At 49.0% G+C, this 14,814-nt stretch overlaps 5 protein-coding genes across 5 annotated transcripts; 3 read left to right on the top strand and 2 right to left on the bottom strand.

The window, feature by feature from the left end:
- Positions 1 to 1,445: 1,445 nt before the first annotated feature.
- On the top strand, positions 1,446 to 2,512 carry F5147DRAFT_650655 (uncharacterized protein; the record flags this gene model as incomplete). Its single annotated transcript, XM_041433456.1, has 4 exons — positions 1,446 to 1,607; positions 1,796 to 1,944; positions 1,974 to 2,055; positions 2,249 to 2,512. The coding sequence occupies 4 exons, from the start codon at positions 1,446 to 1,448 to the stop codon at positions 2,510 to 2,512; spliced, it is 657 nt and encodes a 218-aa protein (XP_041295678.1).
- On the bottom strand, positions 2,418 to 4,980 carry F5147DRAFT_682800 (uncharacterized protein). Its single transcript, XM_041436490.1, has 7 exons — positions 4,683 to 4,980; positions 4,539 to 4,632; positions 4,161 to 4,488; positions 3,324 to 4,105; positions 3,142 to 3,272; positions 2,946 to 3,089; positions 2,418 to 2,892 (listed from the first exon to the last, which is right to left on the bottom strand). Exons 1-7 carry the CDS (start codon positions 4,880 to 4,882, stop codon positions 2,715 to 2,717), a joined length of 1,857 nt encoding a protein of 618 aa, XP_041295679.1. The 5' UTR covers positions 4,883 to 4,980; the 3' UTR covers positions 2,418 to 2,714.
- Positions 4,981 to 9,260, bottom strand: F5147DRAFT_62881 (uncharacterized protein). Its single transcript, XM_041432742.1, has 8 exons — positions 8,716 to 9,260; positions 7,985 to 8,668; positions 7,864 to 7,937; positions 7,395 to 7,813; positions 7,230 to 7,343; positions 7,092 to 7,175; positions 5,718 to 7,037; positions 4,981 to 5,666 (listed from the first exon to the last, which is right to left on the bottom strand). Exons 1-8 carry the CDS (start codon positions 9,174 to 9,176, stop codon positions 5,064 to 5,066), a joined length of 3,759 nt encoding a protein of 1,252 aa, XP_041295680.1. The 5' UTR covers positions 9,177 to 9,260; the 3' UTR covers positions 4,981 to 5,063.
- An 869-nt stretch (positions 9,261 to 10,129) lies between these two features.
- F5147DRAFT_682812 (uncharacterized protein) lies at positions 10,130 to 11,073 on the top strand. The gene is made up of 3 exons (XM_041436491.1): positions 10,130 to 10,238; positions 10,295 to 10,437; positions 10,495 to 11,073. Exons 2-3 carry the CDS (start codon positions 10,371 to 10,373, stop codon positions 11,025 to 11,027), a joined length of 600 nt encoding a protein of 199 aa, XP_041295681.1. The 5' UTR covers positions 10,130 to 10,238; positions 10,295 to 10,370; the 3' UTR covers positions 11,028 to 11,073.
- On the top strand, positions 11,052 to 13,968 carry F5147DRAFT_682814 (dihydroxyacetone kinase). Its single transcript, XM_041436492.1, has 12 exons — positions 11,052 to 11,483; positions 11,530 to 11,628; positions 11,681 to 11,770; positions 11,820 to 11,837; positions 11,894 to 11,975; positions 12,029 to 12,046; positions 12,111 to 12,257; positions 12,306 to 12,447; positions 12,513 to 12,845; positions 12,896 to 13,253; positions 13,306 to 13,423; positions 13,478 to 13,968. The coding sequence occupies exons 1-12, from the start codon at positions 11,471 to 11,473 to the stop codon at positions 13,827 to 13,829; spliced, it is 1,770 nt and encodes a 589-aa protein (XP_041295682.1). The 5' UTR covers positions 11,052 to 11,470; the 3' UTR covers positions 13,830 to 13,968.
- The last annotated feature ends 846 nt before the right edge of the window (positions 13,969 to 14,814 follow it).

Genomic DNA, 14,814 nt, shown 5'->3' on the forward strand with positions numbered 1-14,814 from the left:
CAACCTTTAGCGATCACTACGCCGCAACTAACCCCAGCTGTGCCCTCCTTGTACCCTAATTGGACACGATCGAAATCCGTTTATCCCCTCGCCCGACCGTATCCCCTCTACTCTTCTTGGCCTACCCGTGTTCGGGATTGTCTTACCCTTTGGATCAATGTTTCTTCATATCAGTGATTAATTCCTGCAGACTACAGGAGCTTACATCCTACTTACTGAATCTCGCGCTGTCACGGTGCGCACCACTAAAAATATAATTGAACATAGTATGGATCAGGTACTAGTCCGTCTTCCATTATTAAATTTTCTTGGGGGGATTCCTACGTACACGATACAACCATTTCACAAATCAGTTTCAACTGCCAGATAGGGATACTGTTACTCAAACATCCGAAGGATGTGACCAAACCCACACTGCCCGTGCACAACGCGAGGTCGTTCCAATTCGAATGCCCGTTTATGGCGGGCTAGGAATGACTCATTGGAATGGAAAAAACGATCGGGAGACCCGGCATGTATGAATCCGACTCCCCACCAACATGGGATAGTACCAAGACTGTGCTAATGTTACTTCTGCTGGAATGATCTCCATAAGCCTTTGCCCGGGTCTTATGTATCCGAGTTTTGCTCGCTTGAACTTTAGTCACAATATCGGGAGGCACATGCAGCACTTGCGGTCGCATGCTTTCAAACAAGCGTCGATCTGCTGCATTATACATCACGGAATGTCGGAAATCTCGTCTCTCAATCTCAATTCAGAAATCAAGCGACGCAGCTTCCAACAAATGATGTATCGTTGACTAACGTTAAGCATGCATAGCACGGTAGCACCGGTTGTGTATTCTCCACTTCGTACTTATAATTAAGAGGCTGAGAAGAATAGAAAGAGACAACCAGTCACGTTTCACTTGCGCACACAAGAGTTTAAACTGGGTGTGGAATTACAGGCGGTCGATATGTAACTCATCATCATGCACATAAATGTGGAACGTTGTCAATATTAACCAAACTGTAACGCAAATGGAAGAGACGAGTACATGAGTACTAAAAGAAATGTGCAGTCCATCATCTGTCACATACAAGAAAGGAAGAATAAGGGGTCTACAGGTAAAAAAATAATGGAGCAATCCATCATCTGTCAAGTACATGCTGATAAAGGAAAAAGAAATCAAGAACCTTTGAGCAATGAGGGAAAGAGAAGAGCCTCAGACTAGAAGTGCATGCAGGACCGCAAGCGGTGCCTTCAACTTTTTGGGCGGTGGAATTATAGGTCGTGCGGACAGAGAAGAAGGCCAATAGGTTGTTGCAGGATTCGGTTGTAGGGGACCTCTGACATCGAATATTACGCAGATGCTAAGCGGTGCGTAGGGATAGTGCGTGGGCGGCCAGCGGTGACCTTCAATCTCGTGGGAAACATCGAGGAAGGGCGGTGTGCATCTTTCGGAATGCAAGTAGGGTTGTGGATAAACTTGTACCGCTCTAGTTGGGGGCGCCAGCGTGGATGTAAAGCCGAGCTCGGTCATGGCGTCGGCCCAGCTATCGACAAGAGCCGCTTAGTCGGCGAGGATCTCCTCACGGAATCGCTCGAGATGGCCTGTCTAGAATCAGTAAGTGTTGTGCACATCATGAGAAGTTGCTCGCCGATGTAAGTCCGTGCACGTGCGGCAAGCAAACGATCATAATGCGAAAAAACTAAGATGAGCGTTGTGATAAATTTGGTGATCATGTTATACCTGTTGTTTGCGCCTATTGGAGATGCGCACCATATCCAGAGGACTAGGCGGTAGGGCGGTAGATTAGTACTGATGAAAAGGGCACTATTGATATTGTCGACGATGAGTTGGGGGTTGCAAGGAGGGGAAGGTCGGGGGTTGCGAAGGCATCGAAGCCCTTGAGATGGTCATCATTGTCGACTACAAACGTTGTGCCCGAGCCTATGGAAAAGTGCTTGTGCCTCTGGATTCTTGATGGAGCGAGCGTGTAGATGTCAGCGATATTGTCGCCAGCGAAAAGGGCGGCAGCGGCGGGGGGGGGGGCATCCGAGTCGGAGGACTGGTGAGTTATATTGTTTTACATTACATGCAGAGCATGACCTTTATTTCGTCGCTAAAAGCAATATAAATTCATCCATTACGACGTAAAGGCCCCACAATCAACGTAACGCACCCTAAAGAACTCATCGGATGGTCGGCGGCTAGGGAGTGAGAAGTTTCCCTGAGGGACTAATTTCTTCGCGGTTGTGTGGGAGGGCAAGAACCAGAATAGCTGTCGAGAGGTAGAACTTCGAATCTCCGGCGCCAACAGAGAGGTGGTCGTCCGTGTCGTAAAGTGTCCGACGGGTAGCGTCGAACACGACGAAGAAAAAGACAGCGAGACAGCTGGTGACAGTGACGCGTGCAGAAGTATAATGATCATGGTCTCAATGGTCACGGTTGATTTAAGTCAGCTGCGGCGCTTGGCCCGGACGCGTCAGTCACATGTTTGGAAATCAACCTTAACCAAGGGCACCTAGGTTCCGAAATACGAGCTTGATTGCGAGAAAGTTGACAGAATGGACGTGATTAACGGGTTTCATGATATAATTACTATGGCTAGGCTATAGGTATCCGTAACTTGACCACGAATCGTCGATCGGATAAATGATACTCAAAACAATGTCTGCTAGCCTGAGGGAGGCGCCTGCGTCACAGGTCGGAGAAGATCCTTAACGCAAGCTAGAATGAGTATGACTGAAGCCTTTGGAGGATATTATCGACATCAGATAAGCTCGTCTCCTTCCGAGCAACTTCGAGGAAAACCTCCTTTTCTTCCCCGCCGGTGTTGTCTCTTTTCGAAACATGCCAGTGCTGTGGTTGTTGACCTCGAGAGAAAACTTCGGTGATGTGCAATCCCCTATTGCAAGGCCCGTCAAAATTATACTGGAATAGAAAAGGCATAACACGTACTGCTCCAATAGCTGCTTTCCGTTGTGTAGGTAATCCGACTTCGCAACGAAGTCAGGACTGGCTGCCGTAAAGTGGTCAAAACTAATGAGATAGTTATCTCTGGGCTGCAAAATCTTCGTCGCCGAAGGTAAGATCTCAGAAGCCCTGCGCGTACCCATGTGAGTTTTGCTCTTCTACTTTAAGTACTTATACGTACCGCGTCGCTTCTGCAGCAATCAGGTTCTCGATGTCATGTAACATTTGAGATGTAGCTTCAGATATAACATGTGTGTCATAGTCTTCTACGTTATCAGCATCCGCTATGAGAGCCACGGCCAAGCTTTGACACTAGCAAGGTAATGTGAATGCAAGGAAGAATGAGTATGAGTCTGGGCTTACTCTTAGATGTATAACTTGCCTTCGGCGAGTTTCCAACGGGTCACCACTTTCAGGTAGAAACACAAAAGTACAAGCGAAGTCCAATTGACGGTGACGATCGGGTTTTTCGGGTTCAGGAGGGGACGTAGATGAGCTATCTGCAGGAAGCGGTGATGGGACTCGAGAAGGTCGTGGAGTGTCTCTGCTGTGGTCCATCTCCGAACACCCTTCACGTGCAGTATCAGGATCTGTGACAGATAATCCATCATTTGCCTTCTCCAGTAGGCAATGTATATCAGTAGAGGACATCGCATCCCCCAAAGCGCCCCTGTCAACTTCCACTACAGTGCTCACACTTTCGGCCACGGAGGGATTAGGTTTCATTCCTTCTCGTTCTGTCACTGGCGATTTTGGTTCAGCTCCCTTCCCAAACGTCAACGCCCCGGGCCAACTCCAGTTCCGAACATCCATGCTCATGGCGAGACTAGAAGGCATGCCCAAGAACCCACTGGAGGGATTACCGCCAGAGCCGACTTCTTTGGCTGCCGTGTTTGCGGTCGCTCCCTTTTCAGTGGGTGAAAAGGCTTCCGTGCCATCATCCGCTTCATGATGTGGTAAATGGCGTGGAATTAGAGAGAGAAGGTGTCGCGAGAGTGCAGGTGGATAATTAGATTGTCTGTATCCTGTAGACGGAACTACGTGAGGAGGAGAAAGAAACAACGCATCCAGTCCAGCTGGTAACTGCGATGAAAAGGTATCCAGTAGAGGTAGAATAGCGGGGTATAACGGGTGAAGCGACAAGCCTAAGTCGAATCGGCAAGTTAGCGACGATACGCGATGCCCAGACACATAACGCACCAAGGTCTTCGTTCAACTCAAAACTCTTGCTTAAATCCCATGACCACGCCCATACAGTGAAGAATCTTTCTAGCTGCAACTCTAATGCTTCCTGGCCGAAGGAATTCAATATCGAGGTGAAGGACCCATGCGTAAGTTTGAATTGCTCGTATCCCCGGAGCAGGTGCGCGCGAAGTGCGTAATCGTGAAACGAGCCTTCGTGATAGTCATAAGAGGGTTGCAGAGTGCTTGCTTTCTCTTTCTCTTTTCCCTTTCCCTTTCCGTTACCCTTGCCCTTATCCTTCGGTTTGGGCAGAAGCGTCCGTGGTGTCTTTGCAAGTTCTACCGCCTGGTAAAAACTAGCATGAGAGCGCATCAACAGATCGAGAGTCGGCGTACTGCGTGAATCCAGAAGTCAGGTTCGGGATTGAGCATTATCATCCTTCTCGATTGAGAATGTACATTGTGGCAAGAGTCAGTCGGATGGAATATTCTATTAAACGATGAGTATCTTGCACAAGGGGCAAAACCTGGGGCTCCTACTCAGAGAAATTGACGAGCGCCTTGGCAAGTCCAACCTGCCTTAGCATCTTGTCACGCGAAGTAGCGCGTTCCTGTGAACTGTAGAAAAGGATCTGTGCTTGCTCTTCTGCATCCTCGTCGTCTTTGGATACCTCTTCACTGGGATGTAAAGTCGGGTTATATATCGTCAGATAGAGCAACGCTGGATGAAGCCTGCTCATGTAGCGAACCTTGGTTGGTTATGGTGGAAAGGGGAAGGTCGCTTATTGTGAACTTGAAGCGGGTATCACCCACGCCCTTATAAACTGCTACCCCACGGTGCAAGAAAAGTAGTAACTAATTAAGATACGGGATTATGCAGGTAAATTACAACTTGTAGCTCTAACTAATCGTGGTATTTCGTCAAACGTCCATGCTATCATCGGCACTCTTCTTCTGCGAATTCATGTCGGAAAACGGGTTCGTGTCAGGATCGGAAACTGCTGGTGAGGGTAGACCATTCTGACTACTACCAACCCAAGAGTCAATATTTGCATGCGCGCGGAATAACGAAGTGCGCGAGGGGTCGTCATCGTAGTCAGGTTCCACCTCGACTGAGGACGTCGGAGAGGCCCCCCCTGACGGGTTAGGGAAATCAAATTGATGAGACGCAAGTTCGAGAGGACCAAGAGTAAGACCATCCTCAGCAATCAGATCATCGCTCTGCGCCTCCAACATTGTCGGATCGCCATCATCAAGGGGAGGTGGCGATGATGTAGGAGTCGACCTTGTGTTGGATTGCGGTGTGAGGTATCCAGCATTGCTAGGCTGTGTGGAGGGAAAGGGAAAAGGAGTTGCGTCGCTTTCACTGGGTGGTGTCGGAAGCTGCGCCTCTGGTTCTACAGCATTTTCTTCCTCTGCTTCGGTGGCAGCCTTGCGACCAGCTTCCTCTATCTTCTCGTTGGTCTTGCCCCCCAACGGGGCGTTGCTTCTACGCCTATAGAACAACAGGTAGGCATTGGAATTCTTTGAAGATTATTAATTGGTGGGAAAAAAAAGGACAGAAATTCAACTTGCCACTGCATGACTGGCATCAGACCGCGTGACATACGAATCATCGAAGTGATACCACTGCTCTGTCGCATGGTTGAGGGCATACGCGCGATAGTGCCCACCACCAAGTCCCCCCAGGTGCTCATCGACGGCATAGAGATCATAAATGAGAGGCTCCTCAACATCTCTGATGCCAAGTTCGTTGATGTTGGCTCCACTCTGTGCGAGCCTAGTCCCCGCTCGTCGTTCACCAACAAGACCAGTAAGGTCGAGACCCTCGATAGGAAAGTCGACAAAAGTGTCGATCTTATCGCGAAGTGTGCGACTGTTACTGAAACGCTTCAGGTGCACAGCGAGGATGTCCGGAACCTTCCAAAGGTCAAATTTCTTTGTAGCCTGCTGGTGTTTCTTGCAACGCGGGCAGTACCACAAGTCATCTTCACCCAACTGCTCCTCCTTCGTGAACTCCGTCAAACAATCATCAAGTGTTATCCCCTTCGACTTCTGTGCTGCAGCCACCTCCTTGGCTTCCAAGTACTCGAGATGCAGGAAAGGCACCCATGCATCCCACAGCGAGTTCTCGAACTGAGAGGCGCCGAAGTAGTATGCCTTCATGTTCTCATCGAACTCGCAAAGGAAAGCGTCACCCTCCTTCAGTAATGGAGCTCCCGATTCGGTGTCTTCAGTACGGGTTTCCCACTGCTCGGATCGGCCGTTACTGGAGCCATTGCCACCTGCGACATAATCCTTGTAGCCAGTGTAAAGGCGCAAGGTGAAGACACCTTGTTTCGTGCCAACGACATATGCGCCAGGTTCCGTCCCAGAATCATCCTCGCCGAAAATTTTCTCATCTGCGATGTCGCCTTCAATGATCATCCCGTCAACTTCGTTAACATCCCCATTCTCTTTGATCTCTGCGACGGAGTCGATGGGCGAGACTGTTGAGATAGGGATCGTGACAGCACCACTGGGAGAAGGATCGGTTTGCCAGGTATACAAGTCCCTATCGCGGACCGTCCATCGTTGCAGGCGTTCGATGACAGCATCATACATATCATTCACAGATACTGCTTGGTCTCTTTCGATCACCACGATGAATGGAAAACCAAAGTTGTTTGTAAGACGGGAGTAATGGGAGTAGGCAGGACGAGGAGGGACCACATCCGTCAAAATCACAGGAACAATGAAAGGATCATTGTCCTTTGGCTTGTATGAGCGACTCTGGCGCGAATTACAGGGCAGTTCGAAACAGAAAATCTGGTCATTATCGGCCATATCGCCGCACAGGATACTGTCATCGAGATTCTTGTAGAAACGGTGATTAAACACCTCGATGGTTAGCAACTGGAGCTCAAGTGATCAGCAGAGAACCTCGATAGTGTGCGAGTATGTACTGACTTTTTTGGGCTTAACTCCCATCCATCGGCCAAGCAGATTCTTCAGATCTCTGAACGAACTATCGCGACTTATCTCGACGGGGACCTTTTGGTACATTGTATTTAGCGAAACAAATAAAGAACGCGACCGATATCTTACCTTCTTATGAAGAATAGACGGGTCCCACGGAACATAATGGATAACATGCCACCATTTTTTGTTCACGGGGAGAGGAAGCGTGAGATACATGAATGGATCGAAAGTGATAGAAACCTGTAAGAACAATACTCAGCAGAGGATAGTAAAAGTTCGCACAATACGTACCTTCTCGCACTCAGGGCACACCAGAGTGCTCTGGTATTGGCCTTGAAAGAGGTCGACAATAACGCTATCGTTGCGCTTCATATATCCGTCCCAAGACGTTTGAGCTAATTTAGCGAGTTCGAGATCACCGCCTCCTTCCCAATCCGGCTTCTCGACATAGGGCTTTTTGAGGACACGATTTAGGTCCTCGTGTAGTCCATCTAGTAGGAACGCAACCAGCTCTTGTGAGTCGTGCTGCTGGTATCCGCTGAATTGAGGGGCAAATCTCTGTAGCTGAGACTTGAACTCGCGCGGCGAGTACGAAGTGCTCGTTGAATCCCGTGCCCAGATACGATGCAGGAGGAGTCCGAACGCCTCTGCGATGGCACCGTGCATACCAAGCGGGTTGTCGGGATTGAGTTCCTCCTGATAGACGCCAGCTATGATACGATGTTAGCATCAATAAAAACCATTCGAGGGAAATACTCACAAAGAAAGTAGTCCGTCAACTCTTTTGTATGCGCAAGGCATTGAAGCGCTGAGTTCATGAAGCAAGTATTTCCCCTACACTTATGTCAGTGGATCGACTACTATTTGACAACGAGGCGTACATGTTTCCCAGGCCGAGGGTGCCAGGTTCTTGGATAATCTTACTGCTGCCCTTGGAAAATCCGAATGATTTGAAGGGAGTAACTGATGACTCCTTCGCTTTGGATGAAGAGCCTCGCCGTGATGGCGACGGAGTGCGAAAATGTTGACTGTTTTGAAATGCTGATGTTCGTTGATTACTCAGACGGCTGAAGAAATCGTTGTCATTGCTATAATGGGGTGGCGGTACGTGTACTGCAGAAGGTGGAGGTGCTCGCACAACTTGAGAAGCATCAACGATCCAAGCGCCATTCTCTTGAAATTCGACCACGAACGGATCTTCCGGTTCTATCATGTTGTCCTCGACTGTCTTGTCTGTCCCTTCACTCACTAATTCTGCTCCCCACGATGCGAGTTTCGATGCGGGAAAGTGAGAACCAGAGAATTCGCCGGGTTCAATCTTCCAGATTCTGTAAGGAACGTTGCTGAGAGCGGTGACGGCAGAGACGAGCGCCTTAAAAAGGGTCTTCATTGGGTCTTTGATAGAGACAGTAACGTAGGCATGCGCAGGTCCTGCGATATCAGCATCGGGACCCAAATCTTTGAGCACTAAGACCTTGAGACGCGGAGGGCGAAGTTCCAAGGCGGTCTGCAAGAAGGCTTTGGCGATGACAGATCGCGGGAGCGGACGTATCGGCTGACCATACCTGAAGGGATATGAAGAAGTGAATCAAAGTGGAGAAGTGAGACGCACCAAGCCACAAGCTCAGACCAAGCTTCTTCAGGTAAGAACTCGACGTCAATGTGTTCGACTAGATTTGAGGTAAGATTTCCCTGAGAGTCAAATAGAGAGGAGTTGTCTGGTGGACCGATATCCTTTTCTTGCAATGACTCGAGTGACTTGTCTGACAAGATTCCGCAAGCGATCTCCCAAGGTCTGAACCATTGACGAGATACGATATACCAAGTGTCGCCAGCGACCATAGACTTGTCACGTAGGTATTTGATGCGCGCCACTTTCTGCTCGATGGTGAGAGAAGCTGGTTGAGTTGAGATATCTTCACCCTGTTCTGCCATGTAAGCGTCAATTTCAATATCTTGCTCTCTTGCAGAATCAACCGAAGATATAGGATCTGTCATGATAGGGATAGGTGTAGCTGATGAAGGGCCTTCTGAAGCAGAGCGCTTTATAGAAGATGAAGAATCTGATTGCATAGATTGGGACCGCTGTCTCTTTCGACTTGCGGAAATCAATTCTGTTGGTTTCAAGGAAGGTGATGCTGCAGGTGATGGTAAACTCATGACATTTAAATGAGAAACCTCCTCGACAAACAAGAACGCGTATGTAACTCTTTTTTCCCACGGGGGATACGGATCGACATCCCGCAAGCCTGCCAATGGCCATCAACGGGGACTTCGTGACTGCCACAGCCTTGTATTTAATGGCCTCGAGTCATATTACCTCGATCACGCTTCTAGTGATCTTCGATGCGACCCAATTCCTATGTCATAAGTAGCACCCTGGCCATGGCTCAGACTTTGTAGGTAATTTCAATTCAGTTCTTGACGTATGGTCTACGGGCACTAATTTATAGGCATCGCGTTTTAGACTAGACTCTTGCATATTCGGGTCACAGACTTATACATACTTATGTCCGGTACATCAAGAATTCATCTCCGTTTCCAGATCACACGGCGCGTGAGCCGCTCAGCCGCAAAAGCAGGTGCATTTTTTATATATTCGCTTCAGGAAAACATGTGTATCCGTACGTGCAGCTTACAGCAGCATCATGGTACGCTAAAAAACTTTTGAGTTTGCTATCGAGAAAGCGCTAAAAAGGAACCAGGAGCATGTCAATTTTTGCCGATCTGTGCCTCTATGGCCAGAATTTGAACCAGTTCATCCGACGATCTCGATTCCAAAACACGATGTAAATCAATTCATAGATCGGGACCAGCCGACGAGTTCAACATTCTGCGACCTGCAACCACATATGGCGTGACAAAGGGGCTTGTTCCTCTCTGACCTTGCATGGCCCCCAGATGCGTACATGGTCTCTGACTACATGACGTTAGCCAATGTTGAGATTAGATCTAACAAGGCATCATCCGACAGGGTGACTATGCAAGGAATATCTGACTGAAGGAATTATTACTACGTATGAGATCCTTGGACAGGTACCTGCGCTCGGCATCTTATATGCTAATAATGCCTTTCGTATTCAGTCTCGATGATGATGATGATGATGATGATGATCTTCTGGCGTTGTTCGATATGTTAGTGTTCAACCTTAAGTCGGACGATGCAGTTCATCTCATGATTTTCTTAATAGGCCTACCTATATGTTAGACGACCTCCAGCTGTACGCTGACGTGACTCCCAGGGCCTTCTAGAAATCCCCTATCTGGATGAATCGTGTGGTCTCATTCTGTCATCTGAAGAAGTCACTTCTGCCGTGCTCTCTGGATCGGAATTGTGTGTACTAGTTCTACCTCGTTCAAAACATCAACTCAAACTGACGGCCTTTGGCAGATTGGTTGAAATCGAGCATTCTGCCGTCCCTCGAGAACCACTGCAAGGCCACTTATGATTCCCAAATGGATATGATGCTGCTTACCATGCCCATGGTTCCGATAATCCAGGTCCCCACTACAGTCGGTACCTGCAATCCCGGGCAACGTGTTCGCCCAGTGCGTACCCTTCGCAGGCCCCTGCGGTCGTTCAAGCATCGCTGCAAGGCCATACATGGTCCCAGCATGGATATCATGCTGGTCTGCCCAACGCGTAATACCCCAACGCGGCATTCTCCCAAGGACAGTTACAGACGGGATCTAGTGGGAGCACCAATTTGGAGCCACTTTCTTCTGCACTCGACGGGATGGCACCTCCTAAGTCTCGCAAGCGCAAAGCTCGCCATCCCGTTAAAGTCGAGGATGGTAGTCCGAGTCCGTCTCCCGCGCAAGCCAGAGGACGAAGAGTATCACCTGGTGTATCTCTATCTACGGTATTGTGTTGTGTATGGCCGTTACGGAGCTCAAAAAAGGTATACTACAGAAAGAGAGTAAACAGTGAAGCTCAGGTGGCGCGAGTGGCACGCGAATTGCTTCCGCGGGATCAACTGTTCCGTCCTTACATATGTTAGATGGGCTAGGTGGAACTTCCTACCGTGACAGTAAGCTTGAGAGACCAGCACTATAGCACTTTCGAGTGCTCTCTACTCATGGCCGGGTTCCCCGCCGGACTTGTCTTCATTACATGCAGATGCATACAAGGATCTGAGCCATCAGAGCTCACCGGAGTTTATAGCAGAAAAGAAAATCCGAAAGGTGGCAAGCCGCAGGCAGTGGCGCTGGAGCTTGATACTAGCGGCGCCAGTGTGTGGTAGGTGGAGAAGAGAAGCCACGTGCTGCACAGCCGCTACAACGAAGTCTTCATTCCTAACTTGTACCTCGCTTCGGGGTAGATTTCCAATACATGTAAACTCCTTTCTTCCCACCCCGCAGTCATCATGGTCGTACAAAGTAAGGCCTTATCAATGTAATAACTGCTCACCAACTTCGGACATAGGCAAGCATTTCCTGAACACAGCACCCTCTCTCGTGCTCGATTCCTTAGAAGGACTGTGTACAATCAATACACATCTAGCTCTTGATCCGATTCATAGAGGTAAAGTTGCAGACTCCTAATGTTCAGGATCTTTTACTGAAAAGATATGTAGTCGTGTACCTCGCTGATCAGGACCGCTCCAAAGTCGCCCTGCTCTGTGGAGGTGGTTCTGGCCATGAGCCATCCCACTCAGGTTTCGTAGGTAAATAAGCCACCGCATTATATTCCAGTACACGCTGACTTGAATGCAGGCCAGGGGGCTTTGACTGGTTAGCAGAATCGTTATATCCTTCATGCGGTCGTGACCTTACCAACATCCACGAAGCTGCTGTGTGTGGAAATGTCTTTGCCTCTCCAAGTGCTGGTCAGGTTCGCCGTGCAATAGATCTGATTGATAACGAAAAAGGGTGATTTTATTGCTATAGCTGTAATCTCATTTGCTAACAGTGACTGCGTTTAGCACTATCATCGTAGTCAAGTGCGAGTCCGACTCATCGGGACGACTCTTGTAGATGAGATTCACTTACGAATTCTGTATGTAGGAATTACACCGGCGATGTTCTCAATTTTGGTCTAGCCAAAGAAGAATATGCGGCCCGTTACCCCAACAAAGCTGACCGTGTCAAGTTCGTCATCGTAGGAGATGACGTTGCCGTAGGAAAAACCCAGGGTAGTATTGTCGGAAGACGGTATGGATATCTCTCGAAATTCCACTACATCACTTGAACATCTTACAGTGGTCTCGCGGGTGTTTGTCTCGTCTACAAAATTGCGGGCGCCCTCGCCCAAACTGGTGCCTCTGTAGATGAGGTCTACGATGTCGCCCAGTACGTTTCCTCCAGGCTCGGCACTATAGGTGTTGGTCTGGACCACTGTCATGTATGAGTCAACGTTCGGGTATCGAGGGCATCGTTATATTCACGATATTCTATCGCTTCACGCAGGTTCCTGGCACCGCTGTTCCCGATACACATTTAGGTGCAAATGAGCTCGAAATCGGCCTCGGAATTCACAACGAAAGTGGTCACCGCCGCATCTCTCCTGTGCCACCTCTCAATGAACTCATCCCCACTCTCCTCGAAATGATCACTTCCACGACAGACAAAGAGCGGTCTTTCATTCCCTTCAAGAACGACAGCACAGACCGTGTTGTTCTTCTCGTCAATAACCTTGGAGGTCTCAGTGAACTTGAGCTCGGCGGAGTAGTCGCCGAAGCAAGGCGTGCTCTAGACAAATCTGGAATTAAAATCATGCGCATACTTTCTGGCTCTTTCATGGTTTGTTGGACCCCTTTAGATTTGCTAGAATTGATGATAACCCTTACTAGACAAGTCTCAACATGCCTGGATTTTCAATTACTGTGCTCCTTCTCCCCGCCGCAAACGACACGGGAACTCCATCCGTCGATCTCATCCTTTCCTTACTCGACGACAGTACCAACACCCCAGGATGGAAGTGGTCCTCTAGGTCTGTCCCAAAGCCACCATCTGTCTTTTCGTCCCTCCCGACTGTAACCCACGCGAAGGCTTGGTCAGCCTCACTCAAAGCCCCCAATATCAATCAATTCAACAGTGCCGTAGAACGTGCATGCCGGGCCCTCATTACTGCTGAGCCTGAGATTACATACATGGACAGCATCGCTGGTGATGGGGACTGTGGACTTACGCTCAAAGGTGGTGCTACAGGTACTTCACATTATGATCATGACATGTGTGCATGCTCATTATATACATGCAGCTGTGCTTGAGGCTTTGAGCAAAGGCAGCATCTCCGGCAATGATGTACTTGGCAGCGTCATCACAATCTCTCATATCGCAGAGGACGCGATGGGAGGAACTAGCGGAGCCCTCTATTCGTCAGTGAAGTCCCCTTTTGGTCTGATTCATATCTCATAATCCTCATGCGTCAGAATTTTCTTCTCTGCCCTCGCCCAAGCGCTTGCGAAAAGCTCCTCCTCGACCGCCACACAAGAAGTATGGCGCACAGCGCTAGAAGCTGCTCTAGGTCGTTTGTATACTTACACCCGGGCACGTCCTCCTTCTCGTACACTGGTCGACCCTCTCGCTGCGTTCATCGGTACGCTGTCGTCCGGCCTTGCGGCAGCCGTGGAGGCCGCTAGAGAAGCTGCTGAAGGGACGAAAGACATGGAGGCAAAGGCTGGCAGGAGCGCATATGTCGATAGCATAAAACTAAAGGCTGAGCGGGTTACTGATCCTGGGGCATGGGGCGTGAAAGTTGTGGTAGAGGCACTAGCTCAGTGATAGTATTAAAGAATTCGAAGCGCGAGGAAAGAAATGGGTTACTTCATAATGACCGAGATCATGTATCCTCCTTGATGACGTCGGTGTCCGACATGTCAAACATGTATAAATAAAAGGCGGGCTCGCCCGTCCACACAAGCAATATTGAATGAACGTTGAATCAACTTTAGTAAGTACTGTACAACTTGTTGGGCACCGCTGACCGGTTGACCCAGTATTTGCACCGAACAACGGCGAGGTTTCCTGATGGCCTTTTGCTTGATTAACCTGTTTCATGGCCATCAATAACGTTCCAGCATGAAGTATTGGGAGTCCAGCCAATCAATAATCATTGGGTGCTTCCAAACGCACGTTTACCATTCATATAAATAATCATCACTGCAAACGTTCCGCGGGTATCCGTCTTGCCATCCACCACGCTCCTCGTTCCGTTTGCATCAAGACCCTCTCAACACACATACCCAGCCATCTTCACACTTACTCGATGGATGAAAACAATCTTCTTCGGAAGATGCGCTAGGGGTGGTTGAAGCCACATCGTTTCGACCCACATTTGGTAGAGGAGAGACAGGAGGGCAGCTAGTCGCGATGTATGAACTTTCATCTTTAGAACTATGCATTGTTTCTAATTATTACAGCCATCCTCTCCGAGGAATGGATCTAGACTCATGTGGTCCTCATCCCTATCATACAAACTGTATGTACTCATCACTGGGAGGTTCCGCGGCCTCCGTGTACTTTAACTGGGAGCAATAGTGAAAGACTACTTACACGGTATGTTGTTCTGCTGCACAAGCGACAGCACTGCAAAAAAAACGGTTATATGGAGGAGGTGCCAAGCCATTCACTGGGGCACTCATCCCCACTGTCTTCAAGTCCTTATTTACATCACCACTGCCCGCAGAGTGAAATGAGCTCCTGCAGGTAGGTATACGAGTGCTTGGGAGGCCTTCGCGTGATTGATAGCACCACAGGTGAGTCACTG

This window comes from Suillus discolor (genome assembly GCF_016758755.1).
Source record: "Suillus discolor strain FC423 chromosome Unknown F5147scaffold_13, whole genome shotgun sequence".
NCBI classification, from domain to species: domain Eukaryota; kingdom Fungi; phylum Basidiomycota; class Agaricomycetes; order Boletales; family Suillaceae; genus Suillus; species Suillus discolor.